The sequence below is a fragment of the Capricornis sumatraensis genome, chromosome 6 (genome assembly GCF_032405125.1).
Source record: "Capricornis sumatraensis isolate serow.1 chromosome 6, serow.2, whole genome shotgun sequence".
NCBI classification, from domain to species: domain Eukaryota; kingdom Metazoa; phylum Chordata; class Mammalia; order Artiodactyla; family Bovidae; genus Capricornis; species Capricornis sumatraensis.
The window spans coordinates 32,119,440-32,131,895 of NC_091074.1; the positions used below are offsets into that span (position 1 = coordinate 32,119,440).

Below are 12,456 nucleotides of genomic sequence, written 5' to 3' on the forward strand. Positions count from 1 at the left end.
CTACATTCCAGCAGTTTTAATCCGTTTTTTATTGTAGGGAGAGAGCAGTTTACACAGAGACTGGGATGGCTCCCCAGCTGGCCGCTCTCCCCAATCCAGCGCCCCCTCCCCGCCCTCCTCCCCACCCCCCAGCAGGAACCTGTTACTTTAAGCAAGGCGTTCCAGTGTGGCGGTGCTGGCGGCCCGGGTTTCGGAAGGTGGCCGGTGATTGGCTCTTTCGAGCTCCCCCTGGCTCGCTCGCTCGGCCTCCCCGCGCGCTCCGCCCCGCCCGCGCGCCCTCCCTCCGCCCCGTGAGGCTCGGAGCCCGGGTGTCAGGCGCCACGGCGCATGCTCCGGAATCTCATCCTCTGGCCCTGGAGCTGCTGCTGCTGCTGCTGCTTTTGCTTTTGGGGCTGAGTTTAATAAGCGAGCGAGCGAGCGAGCAAGAGATCGCGGGGGGAAAAAGGCAGAGAATGTCCGCCATCTACCCTCCGCTCCTGGTCGCGCTCTCATTCATAGCAGCCTCTTCATGAATTACAGCTGAGGGGGGCGGGGGAGGGGGGGTACCACACAACACCCCAGCAAACCTCCGGGCCCCCAGGCATGGCTAGCTCGGTAAGTACCTGCAAAAATAATAATAAAAGATCCCCCCCCCCCCGCGCCCCCGCGCCTTTCCTCCCTCGCCCTGCGCCGCCACCGCAGCCCAGACAGCGCCAGCGCTCAGCGGTTCCAATTAGAGAAAGGTTGGTAAGGCTTGCAGGGAGCTGCTGCCTCTCCCTCAGTCTCCGTTCCCCTCCCTCTCACCCCCCCTCCCCGGCGCGCGCGCACACACACACACTCACACACTCACACACACTCGCCCCTCCACCCCCCGCGCCTCCCTCCCTCCTCGCCTCTTTGCAATCGCAAGAAGCGCACTCTCGCTCACACGCGCGCACTCACACACACACACACACACACGGTGGAAGGAGGCGAATAATAACTCAGCCATATTTCAGCCGCCGCCGCCGCCGGGAGCCGCGGGCACAGTCGGGGGACGCGGCGAGCAGCCTCGCCGGCCGCTACGATGGTGCGTTCTCCGCGGCGCGCGAGTGTGAGCTGGAGTGAGCGGGCTGACAGCCGCGGGGCCGCACGCAACTTTGCCCCCGCGCCGGGCTGTGCGCAGTCGGGGCTCCGCGGCTGTCCGCCCGCCGCCCTGCCTTTCTGAATTTCATTTTTTGGGGGAGGTGGGAGGTACTTTGGGGCCACTTTGGCTCTTGGAAGTGTGTTGCGGGGGCTTTCTTAGGCTGGCCTCGCCGATCGCGTGGGGCTTTTCGCTGGGGGGTGCGGGGTGCATTAAGTTATGGACGCCTAGGCGTGTTTTCCTGCGGGCGTGTGTGCGTGTGTGTGTGACGACGTCTCATTTTTGTTGTGCACAAACCCCGTGGTAAGAACACGGGAGTTTGTGCCCATCGGCAGAGGCTGCTCGTAGTTTCCATTCCGCCTGGCACAGCGCTCCACACGCACGCACACACACACGTACACAAAGACTTTCTCGGCGTGTGTCTGTCGCCGCAGCACCTTCGGGGTGGGGGCTTGCGAGAACCCCCTTCGGGTGTCCCAGCTACCTCCCCTTCCACGCCAGGCAACCGCCCCGGCATCGCCTCCTAATTGTCTCTAATTTGTTTCCGATGCATTCGTTGTCGTGCTGTAGTGGCTGAGTGTGCTGGCTCCTCTTAACCCTCCTCCCCGCCCCGACCACTGGACCCCCTTCCCGATCGGGGGTAACATTCCGTTACAATCCCGGCCTGTATGGATGCGGGCCCGGGGGTGCCGGGGGCCGGGCAGGCCGGGTAGGCTGCATTTGGGGGGTGTGGGGTGTGCGCGCCCACGCGCGTGAAACGTGGATGCAGAGGGCACTGCCGTTTCCTTTTATGTGCGTTTCAAGAAGGAGGAAAAAAAAATGTCAGGCGCAATGTTCAGTGTCGAACGGTCGCCTTCCTGTTGTTCACGGCTGTCTCTCCTCCCCCTGCCCGCAGTGTGCCGTGCAGGTGAAGCTGGAGCTGGGGCACCGCGCCCAGGTGAGGAAAAAACCCACCGTGGAGGGCTTCACCCACGACTGGATGGTGTTCGTGCGCGGTCCGGAGCACAGTAACATACAGCACTTTGTGGAGAAAGTCGTCTTCCACTTGCACGAAAGCTTTCCTAGGCCAAAAAGAGGTAGGGCTCGAATACAAAAGGAGCTTGATAAAAAATGTCTTTGCTGGCGCTGGAAACAATCGCTTGGTCCGGGCGGTCCCCCTGCCCCTCTCCCCGCCCCCCGCGTCGCGCTCGCCGGCGTAGCTCGGGACCGGGGTGCGCGGCGCCGCGCTGGCCAGGTCCCCGCTCCCGCCCGCGCGCGCCACTTCGGCTCCTTGAAAGTCACCGCAGAGAAAGGACCGTCAGGTGTCGAGTGTTTATTCATCCCAAGCCAGCTCTCACCGGTCCTCTGGGGTTAGCCGCGGGTTCTGCGGGGAAACTGCAATTAGTTGCTGGGTTTGGAGGCGTGGGGAGTGGGGCTGGAGGGAATAAACAGCTTGCGCTTTTTTTTTTTTTTTTTAAACCTAGAGAAATTGAGATTTACCTGTGTTGTTAGCGGAGGATGCGTGGGATGTAGTTATTGTTCCGTCTTGAGAAGTCACCTGTCTTTAGGATCCTCTCTACCTTCCTCCTTGTGTGAGGCGTTATGTGCCAGCTGTCATAGACTTTTCTTTTTTGTGGGTTATCCATCCCGACCTCCCACCGTCAGGATTTTATGTTCAGTTGGGAGTGGGGGGAGCGGGGCGCCTTAGCCCCCCAATGGCACTTGATTGCTCATTAGATTTTGAGCCACGTTCATAAGTGTTTGCCCGATGTGATCTGCAGGGGAGAGGGTTCCTGCCAGAGGTCGAAGCTAAGTTTCAGAGGAATGGCTTGTCTTGCCTTCTTCAGTCTTCCCTCTCCTTGGTTTTTAGCAGCCTTGGTGTCTGGTTTGCATAATTCTGCTCAGCCTCTGAGGTCTCAAAACATTTTCCATAAAGGACAGTTTTGGAAAAAAGGAACGGAGTGTTATTTTACAAGACATTTAAAGAGGGTTTGAGAAATCCCAATTTCTGGTCCCTTCAGCCTCTGGAAAGCTACTGTCCTGTTGTTTTAGTTGGATTAGTGGAGGTAACAGTACAGATACAGTAAGGTGCTTTGTTTGTGATCAGGTTTATTTATCTAAGTGGACACAATGGTTAGCAGTTATCTTCCATTTGATCCGTAATCTTTATTGGCATCTAGAACTCCTGCAGTTTCTTAGCTTAACATCATAATAAATCCATTCTGCTTAGAGCTGCGGTGGAAATTATTGAACATTCAAGGGCTTGAATAAAGAAAGGAGAAATGTTGTGTGCCTTAGAGGTGGCAGAGGTTTGTGTTGACACTTGTTTTTGTTTCCAGGGCTCCTGTAATGGGTGTTAGGATTGTATGTTTTGCCTATAATGGTTTGTTTTATAGCTGCTCTGGAAAACTCGAACAGTTGAATTTGATGGGCTTTGCTGGTTGGTTAATAAATGAATCTGGCTTCTCACAGAGGGGTAGGGATATGCATGGCCTATTGGAAATAACATTTAGATTTTGTTAGCACTTTGTATCAGAAGATAGCCAGAGATAGTCCACTTAATTTTTCTTCTGAACTGTGATGAAGAGGAGTATTGTCAAGTTTCTGTCCCTCTGTGAGGTTGGGTCTGATGCTTCTTGGGATCTTGTTTTTCGTTTTCCATCTGTCCATAGAGCCACAGCAGAGGAGTTTAAACAAAAGAAACCACCTTCTAAGATCCTTGGTTGGCACACGCTGTTAGGACTACTTGGCTGTCTGTTCACTTCCAGGTGAAACACCCTTAACAACAACAAAGCAATATTTATTGTATTAGGAAAACTAAGCCAGTTGGCCGAAGATGTAGCTCTTAAGATAACTTTGTTTAGGCTCCTTAACAATCCACAAATCGGCATTATGAAATTAGAGGTGATCAACCTCTCCGCATTTCACTACTGTTTCTCTGCTTCAGTGGGTGTGTGTGGTGATGTCTCCTTTTATTTCCCATACTTAATGATTTTCTGTCCTGAGAGGACATGAGAGGGCTGCCTGCATAGCCCACACCTGGGAGTTTTGTTGCTAGGTGTGGTAAGTGGTTTGATAACACCAAGGTCTTCTCAGACCTCTCTAGTGAGAGATGTCTGCTTGTTGGTAGGGTTCTTCAATTTTTATTCTCAATTGTGGAGTTTCTTGATGGAGTCTATAAGCCATTGTTTCAAAATGTTTATTTTTGGATTTTTATTTGTATGTGTGCTTCCCATGATGTGACAAGTCCTGGGAAAAATGCCAGCTTACATAGCCCAGGAGAGACCTTGTCATACGGTAATTACACATGATTCAGATTGCAAGAGAAGGTTTCTCTGTTCATTGGGAATAGTTAGTTGTAAATTCAAGTAACACCAAACATGCCACTTAATCCTGGGGACTTATTTTTTGGCTTATGAGGCCTTTTGAAATGATAAGAATAAATCCAGAATAAGAATGCCAGGCAGTTCTAAGTCTACTTCTGTACCTTTTAAAGTGTTATATTTTTGATTTTATAGATCTATAAATAAGGGGATTGAAAATGGGAGAAACTGCAAATGACTTTGTGAGAAATCTGAATTACAAGAAATGCATGCTGTAAACTGTAAATGGCTATTAATAATACCAGTTTAAGTCACTTTCAAAATGTATGGTAGTTGATAAACAGAAGTGGACTTAGATCTGAGAATGAACTGCTCAAGCCATTAAGATGGATGAGTTCTTAGTTTCATAAATCTTAGGTTTGGAAAAGCAAATTGATTTTCATGTTGAATTCCTTTATTCTATAGTAATATTATGAGAACTTATAGGGGAAAAAAATTACAGTAAATTCAACTTGCTGCCCATTGAGAACTACGTATGCCATTTCAAAACTGAACTAATTGGACTTGAATTGATAAGGTTTTACTCTGTCCTAAAGACAGTTTCATTTAAAACTACTAGCACAAAATCCTAGAAAGGAGATTTTGATGAAATAGTGCAGCCTGGAATATCCATTAGCCATTACAGAATAGGCATGTCAAACTATAATGCATTTTTAAACTATTTGCTTGCAAAAAAAGACTATATCTTATTTATTATTATCACAGATTTATAATAGTCTGATATGACTGAAATGAATAGTCACATTCAAAACATTTCATTTGAAATATTAATGTTTTCATTTTCAGTATGATGTGAATTTGAGTGAACTTTCTTTTCAATTACTGCCATCCTTACTATTGCAATCTGTTCCATTGACGTTTACGATATGAAATCTGTTGCTTATTATTTTATGTAAGCTAATTTGGCCACTGGTATGATTTGATAGCTTATTATTTGCAGCCTTAGTCCTTTGAGTGGGCAGATAAAGCGCAGTAAATCTGTACTTGTAACTTTCCTTTCAGTGTTTGAGCCCAGTTTTACTGTGTAGTTCTGATTTGTGTTAGTCTTCCAAAATAGTTTGAATAACTTTTTATCAGGGTATCTAAAATTTAAGGGCTCACTAGTTGAAAATATTGTGTGCACCTGGTGCATTTTGTCTCCTGAGATACTTAAAAGGTTTATAGAAGAAAAAAAAAAAAAGGTGAGTGACTATACTGATACAGTCAGTGAGTGTTACAAGATTTGTGTAGAATTCTGTACGGAATTAAGATGACCAGTGAGAACAGTTTTACAGCTTGACATTTTGAAGCAACACAAAGTATAATTTACCAAAGCACACTTAAAAAGCTGAATTGCTAGAGGAAATCTCATGTGCTGTTAATAAGAATGTAAATTGGGCACGGACATTTTGGAGGACATTTGGCAAAATCTATTAAGATTTTAAATGTTTATGCACATCAACCCAGCAATTTTACTTCTAGGAATTTTCCAACAGATATGGCTTCACAACTCCACAGAGTTACAGCATTTTTTTGGGCTGTATTTTGATAGCAAACATTTGGAAGCAATCCATAGAAGGGACCTCAGTGGGGTACAGTTAGATCTTGGTGATCTATTTAAAAAAGAGGGTAAATCTATTTGTAGATGCAGGAAGAGCTTCAAGAGATGTTAGGTGAAATAAGGTAATCAATGTAATCCCATTTAAAAAATGTGCTTATACAGATAAAAGGTATATGTATGTATGTGGATAAAATAAATTCTGGATGAATGAACACCAAACTCTTACTAATAGTTTTCTTAAGTGGATGCTATGGTACTGGTGGTGATGAGAGGTTTTTTTTTTTTTTTTGGTAATGTTTGATTTTTTAAAAGATAACTGTTAATTCTTTACATTTAAAGCCTTCAAATGAACACTCATTTCTTTTTAAGACAAAACAATGAAAGTAAAGGCCCAGTGTATGCTACTGCCTTTTGGACATGGATTACCACTAAAAGTGCTCTTGAACTTTCTTGGGTAGATGTTGTTGACCAGTGGTGAGGAGGAATTAGATTTAGGAATTTTAATGTAAATTGTATGTATTAATATTGCCTGTATTTGAAATTAACCAGAAATAGTTTAAACAAATTACTTACTAATGTAAGAATAACAATCATCAGCCCATTAGGTGAGTGTATAGATACTATTTTAATGAAAAATTATCTTCTAAAACAAAAAGAAAAAAAAAAAGAAAAGCGAGAAGAGTAGCGTCATTTTATTTGTGTTTGTATGCAGTCTCTTTAATGTTTTGCTTAGTAGAAGACAACCGGATCTGCTTATGTCTTCTGTATTTGGTCTGTTGTGTTACCACTCATCATGTAGCCTTTGGAAAATTCTGCTGTACTCTTAACGAGAGAACAAGGGTGAAATGGCAAGTAACGTCTTAGAGTTGTTATAAAAATAGTTTTAATTTTGCCAGTTCCTGGGAAAGGTTATGGGCATCCTGGGATCCGCAGACGTAAACTTGGTGAACCTCTGATATAAAATAATCACAATACTACCTGACACAGATAAACAGCTCTGTTAAGATGTGGAAGGTGATTTTCTTTGTAACCACTATTATTGTTGCTAATAAAAATACTTATTTAGTGGAAAGAGAAAGGGTAAATTTTCCAAGGTATTTGCATGGTTAAATTCCAGTGTAACAATTATCTAACACATTTTTTTTTTTTCTGAAAAGGAAAATCCAAATTTGGTTTTACTGGCTATATTTTATAGTTAACATTGCTGTTTGTTTTACAAAGCAGAAGCCTTTTACATCTATTATTTTGGGTAACCCTCTGTAGAAGTACCTTTGGGAGGTAGACAGAGCTGGGAGATCAGTCAGTTTTATCATTTTTCTTTAAAGATTTCTTTTGTTCCTTCTCTTGGCTCTTTGAAGTTTCCTTCTAATGGTCTTCCATGGACCAACCTGAGCCCTTTAGGTCTTTTCCTGATCATCTAACACAGTAATACCCAGTACTTAACACAGCTTTTACAGTGCTAAGATGTGGAACATTTTTGGTGTCTTTTTTGTTTTTAATCTCTTAGTGACTTAAGTCTTCAAAAGAGAACTTGGAAAAGTTTAGATACTTGGGAACGGGGGAAATGTTAAACACAAATATAGCAGTTATGTAATTAAGCAAGGACTCAATATATTACTGGACAATATATTTGGACTCAACTTACTGGACTTTAATCTTTATTGGCCAGATTTCAGGATATTTTTCATCTCTAAAACAATGTTTCGCACTGTCCCAATAGAAATAATACAGAATTTTGTAGTTTTTTTTCCCTCTGCTTTTGTGTTTTCACTCCTCAACAAAGCTACTAATATGTAGGAGAGATTCTCTTATCTCAGTGATACAAATGTACATTCTTTTAAAACATTTTGTGTGTCTGGCCAGAATCTCTTTACTTCATTCTCTTCCTCATAACAGATATTTTAATCCACTAATCTTGTTTTCTCTTATATTTCGTGGTTCTGATTATTTTGCAGTGCTATATTCACTTTTGGGAATATGATTTATCTGAAAAGAGTTTTTAGGTAAATAAATTCCCATAGATGATATGACAGGTAATTGACAAGTTTTTGTTATGTTATCATAGAAACTGAGACATTACAGTGCACAATTTTACAGTTTAGCTTTTATGAAGAATGCATATATTATTTTTTATATACAAATTAAAATTATATTTTCTAATTTATACATATATGTTCACTGTAGAAAAATCAAACCATAGAAATATCAAGAAAGGAGTTACCTGAAAATTCTTCATAGATAACCATAATTAATATTTTGGTAGGCATCTTTTTATAATTATGTTTATATGTGTATACAGACAAAAATTAACTTTAAATTATAATTTATTCAGCAAGTGGTTTTTGGAGCTCTTATCATGTGCATAGAGTATGTCCAGAAGCTGGGGATAAATGAGCATTGAGAAGTGAGAAGTTGGGGACAGATGAGCATTCCTGGCCTCATGGTATGTGGTGGGATATCATTTTAAAGCTGAATTCGATGGTATCACATTAAATATAGATTTATTTATTTGAAAATTTATATTCTCATTTCTAATTTGTTATAAATAACGCTCTGATGAAGATCCTTGACATTCATTTTTATGGTTTTTCCAATAATTTCCTTATGTATATAGATTTTACATTTTGACATTCATTACCAAACTTCCCTTCAAAAAGATTGTACCAGTTTATACTTCCTTTAGGAGTTGGGAGACTGCCCGTTTCCCCACATGGCTGCCAGTACTGGGGATTAAAAGGTTTTTTTAAAATCTTTGCCAATCTGCTGCATGAACTGATACCTCATTTTTATTTGCATTTATTTGATTAGTAATGCCACATATCTTTGTGTATATATATTTACCATTTGCTGTTGGTGATAATGCTTATTTTGAACCCTTTTTGTATTCTCAAAAAAGGGAGGTATAGGAAAATACAAAGGAAAGAATAATATAATAAACATTCACATCCCTTTACTGAGAATGAACATATATTTACATTTTATCATATTTTTCTAACTTTTTATTTTATATTGGAGTATAGTTGATTAACAGTGTTGTGATAGTTTCCGGTATATAGAAAAGTGATTCAGTTTTACATGTATGTATATCTCTTCTTCACTGAATTCTTTTCCCACTTAGGTCTTTATATAATAGTGAGTAGAATTCTCTGTGCTATATAGTAGGTCCTTTTTGGCTCATTTTTCTTATTTGATTCCTTGTTTGATTTGAGGGAATTAAGTATTATAGATATGGCTCAAGTTTTTAAATGATTCCCAATCTTTTCTTCCAAGTATTCAATCTCTTCCCCATCTATTTATGTACATTTGCACATTTATACTGCTACAGGTGATAGTATATTGTGTCTTAAATTCTTCATGAAGTGTATCATAATGGGTGAATCATTTTTTTTAATTGAGATATAATTCATATACCATAAAATTCACCTTTTTAAAGTGGAAAATTTAGTATTTTTAGTATATTCATAAGATTGTGCAAAAACTATTTAATTCAATGAGTAAATCATTTTGTGTCTTGCTCCCCTCACCTCTGTTGGCCTCAGTACATCTTGAGCCTTTCCCCATTTTATCTTGAGAGACCCAATTCATTCCCTTAAAATTTTTCTGCTTAGTATTTTGTTTAGGAGTATGTTCTCTATTAACTTTTCTGTTCTATTAAGCAATATATGGGTCTTTTTCTGTTCTGGGCAGTGAATATCTTTGTACTTGTTACCTTGTGCAAATGAGCAAGATTTTGGATATAGGTCTAGGATACCAGCTGTGGGTGTTTCCATTTGCAATAGACATTGTCAGATTGTGCCACAAGGTAGTTGTGACAGTTTATATTCTGTCAGGGAATGAGTATCATTTTCTCTACATCTTTGCCAACATTGAATACTTAAAAATTTCTCATTTTTGTTATTAGTTGCAGTAGTGTCTTTTTGTTTTCAATTGCATTTCTCTGTTTCTAATGGGGGTAAGCATTTTCTATCTGCTTACTGACCATTTACATTCCCTCTTTTGGAAACAGAGGGAGATTGCCTATATTGATTTCTTTTTATATCCTCTGTCTTTAAAAAAAAAATTTGCCTTATCTGTGGGGTGTTAATTCTTTGTTATTTGTGTGGAAAACATCTTGTCCCATTTTTGTGTCTGCTTCTTGGTAGCCTAATGTATGGTATCTTTTTGCATACATAAGTTTTTAATTTTGTCAAATTGATTTGTTTTATTTTGTTTTCCTGTCTGGTTTTGGGGTTTTGTGGAAGAATATAATTTGTGGGCATGATAATGTGCTTAACCAACAGGCTTTGTACATGCAGGATGCAGGGAACGGACTGGGGGAGATGTAAATAACAGAAAGAGGAGGTCCCTGCCTTCAATGTGCTTGTGTCTTTTAGAGTTGGCAAGCACTCTTGAGAGTCTTCATCTTTGTTTACCCTCTCATTTTACTTTTAATCAGAAGGCTAGAAATGTGAAGTGATCTTGCATGTAGACACAATGAGTCACAAGTGTGCTGGTGCAAAGATAACTAGTAATAAATGGTGGTGAATGTTTACTTTGAAAACACTGAGTAATTATTCACTTATATTAGCAGACAAATGTTCAGCCATAACTGCTTTTGTAGACATGATCTAGGACTTAATTAAGTGGTGGTAACCATGGTAGAAGCCGTTTAAAATGAAGAGGTTCTCTATAGCCACTTTTGGGTAAAATCAAATTCATTTTATGGATTAATTTAAGGTTTTCCTTTGAAATTAAATCATTAGGAAAAATTGCTTCTGAATGGTAGGTATTCCCTGATATTTTCCACCCCCACCATCTCCATGGTAAGATTCCAGCTCCTTGAAGGATATAGAACATTGTTTTAAGAAATAAAAGCTAATCCTTTTAACTTAAGTGTGTTAAGTTTGTAGTGATCAAGGCCCAAAGAGTCTAGCATCTGGGTGTGATTTAGTTGGTATGTCAGTAGTTAACAGTTACCTTTTTTGGATAAAGTCAATGCATCGTCTTTTAGGAAAGAAAATTATGGCTTATACTGAGCTTAATTCTGAGGTCCATTTATTTGAAATAATGTTCGTAAGTGATTATAAAGGTGATCAGTTGAATGTAATTAGTTATGACCCATGTTAGAAGATTGATATTTTCAGAGCAAGTAAATTTTAATATATTTAATTTTGCCAAATATGAATGTTTTTCTTTGTTCCTTTCCAGCAGAAATCATTAGTTATTTTCCCATCAATACTAGGCCAAATGCTATGTGTAAGTATTGATTTTTAAGAGCAAAATATACATGAACAATTTCCTAAAATATTAATACAATAATAGTGGCCTAGACAGTGGAGAGATTTACTTTCTTTTACTGTTTCTGGATATAAATTTAATCTGCATGATGCCTTTAATGTTTGCAGATAGGTTTTGTAGTCTTCTTCCCTTCCTCCCAGGGTAGTATTGGGGAAGATTAAGATCAGATGATTCCATGTGTCTATTTATTTTGAGAAGCATTTATAACATTTGGAATGTTTAATAACAGTTCATTTACATAGAACCATGAATAAAAAAACAGACGAAGGTTCATTGTAGGCTTCGTGTCATCCATACCTGCTACCCGAAGTACTTCATTGATATGAGCTGCTGAATAATGAAAGCTTCCTTTGTGTTGAAGAAATATTCTTCTATTTTGCGAAATGTTTTTCTTCATTTGGGTTCTTTCCTTGTTCCTATAATATAAGCAGCTGTTTTGTACTGACTTTTATGGAAAAACGGAGTTCAGGCCACTGGGATTTGGTTGCTCTTATTAATAGTGGGATATGTGTGTGTGTGGTGCTCAGTTGTGCCTGACTTTTCGCGACCCCATGGACTGTACCCTGCCAGGCTTCTCTGTCTATGGAATTTTCCAGGCAAGAACACTGGAGTGGGTTGTCATTTCCTACTGCAGGGGATCTTCCCAGCCTAGGGATTGAAACTGTATCTCCTGTGTCTCCTGCATTGGCAGGCGGATTATTTGCCACTGAGCCACCTGGGAAGCCCTTTGGTGGGATAAGTTATGTAAAATGTTGACATAGCTCCAGATTGTCTAATCAGAGATGCTTGTTTTATGACTTTTCCTACTTATGCCCAGAAGTAGTACAGGGAAGTGGGGAGCTACCTTCTTCACCACAGGGAACACAAAGCATGCATTACATGTTTCCGCTAGTCCAGTGCTCATTTCTCCTTGTTGTATCTGTTTCTTTTGTGCCACCTTAGAGTTACACATCCAAGGAGCTGGGACCAATATTATCACTATGGTTAGTACTCCTGCCTTTAATCAATGTAGTCTAGACACGGGCAGCAGTATAATATCAAAGCGGTTATCGCAAGTCAGAAAGAGTTAGAATCCTGATTAAGCGTCCCCTCCTCTAAGTGGTAAATTATTACTCAGTCTTCTGAAACTTATTTCCTCTGTACCTCTAATAACTGACTTCATGTAAACAGAACCA

General features: G+C 40.7%; 1 protein-coding gene across 1 annotated transcript in view; it reads left to right on the top strand.

Annotated features, from left to right (window-relative positions):
* Nucleotides 1-537: 537 nt before the first annotated feature.
* The window catches only part of MLLT3 (MLLT3 super elongation complex subunit), a 276,579-nt gene continuing 264,660 nt past the window's right edge, over nt 538-12,456 (top strand). Inside the window, exons 1-2 of the mRNA XM_068974410.1 lie at nt 538-594; nt 1,998-2,178. Coding sequence (XP_068830511.1) covers nt 583-594; nt 1,998-2,178 — 193 coding nt within the window. The 5' untranslated portion in view covers nt 538-582. The remainder of the gene's footprint in view (nt 595-1,997; nt 2,179-12,456) is intronic.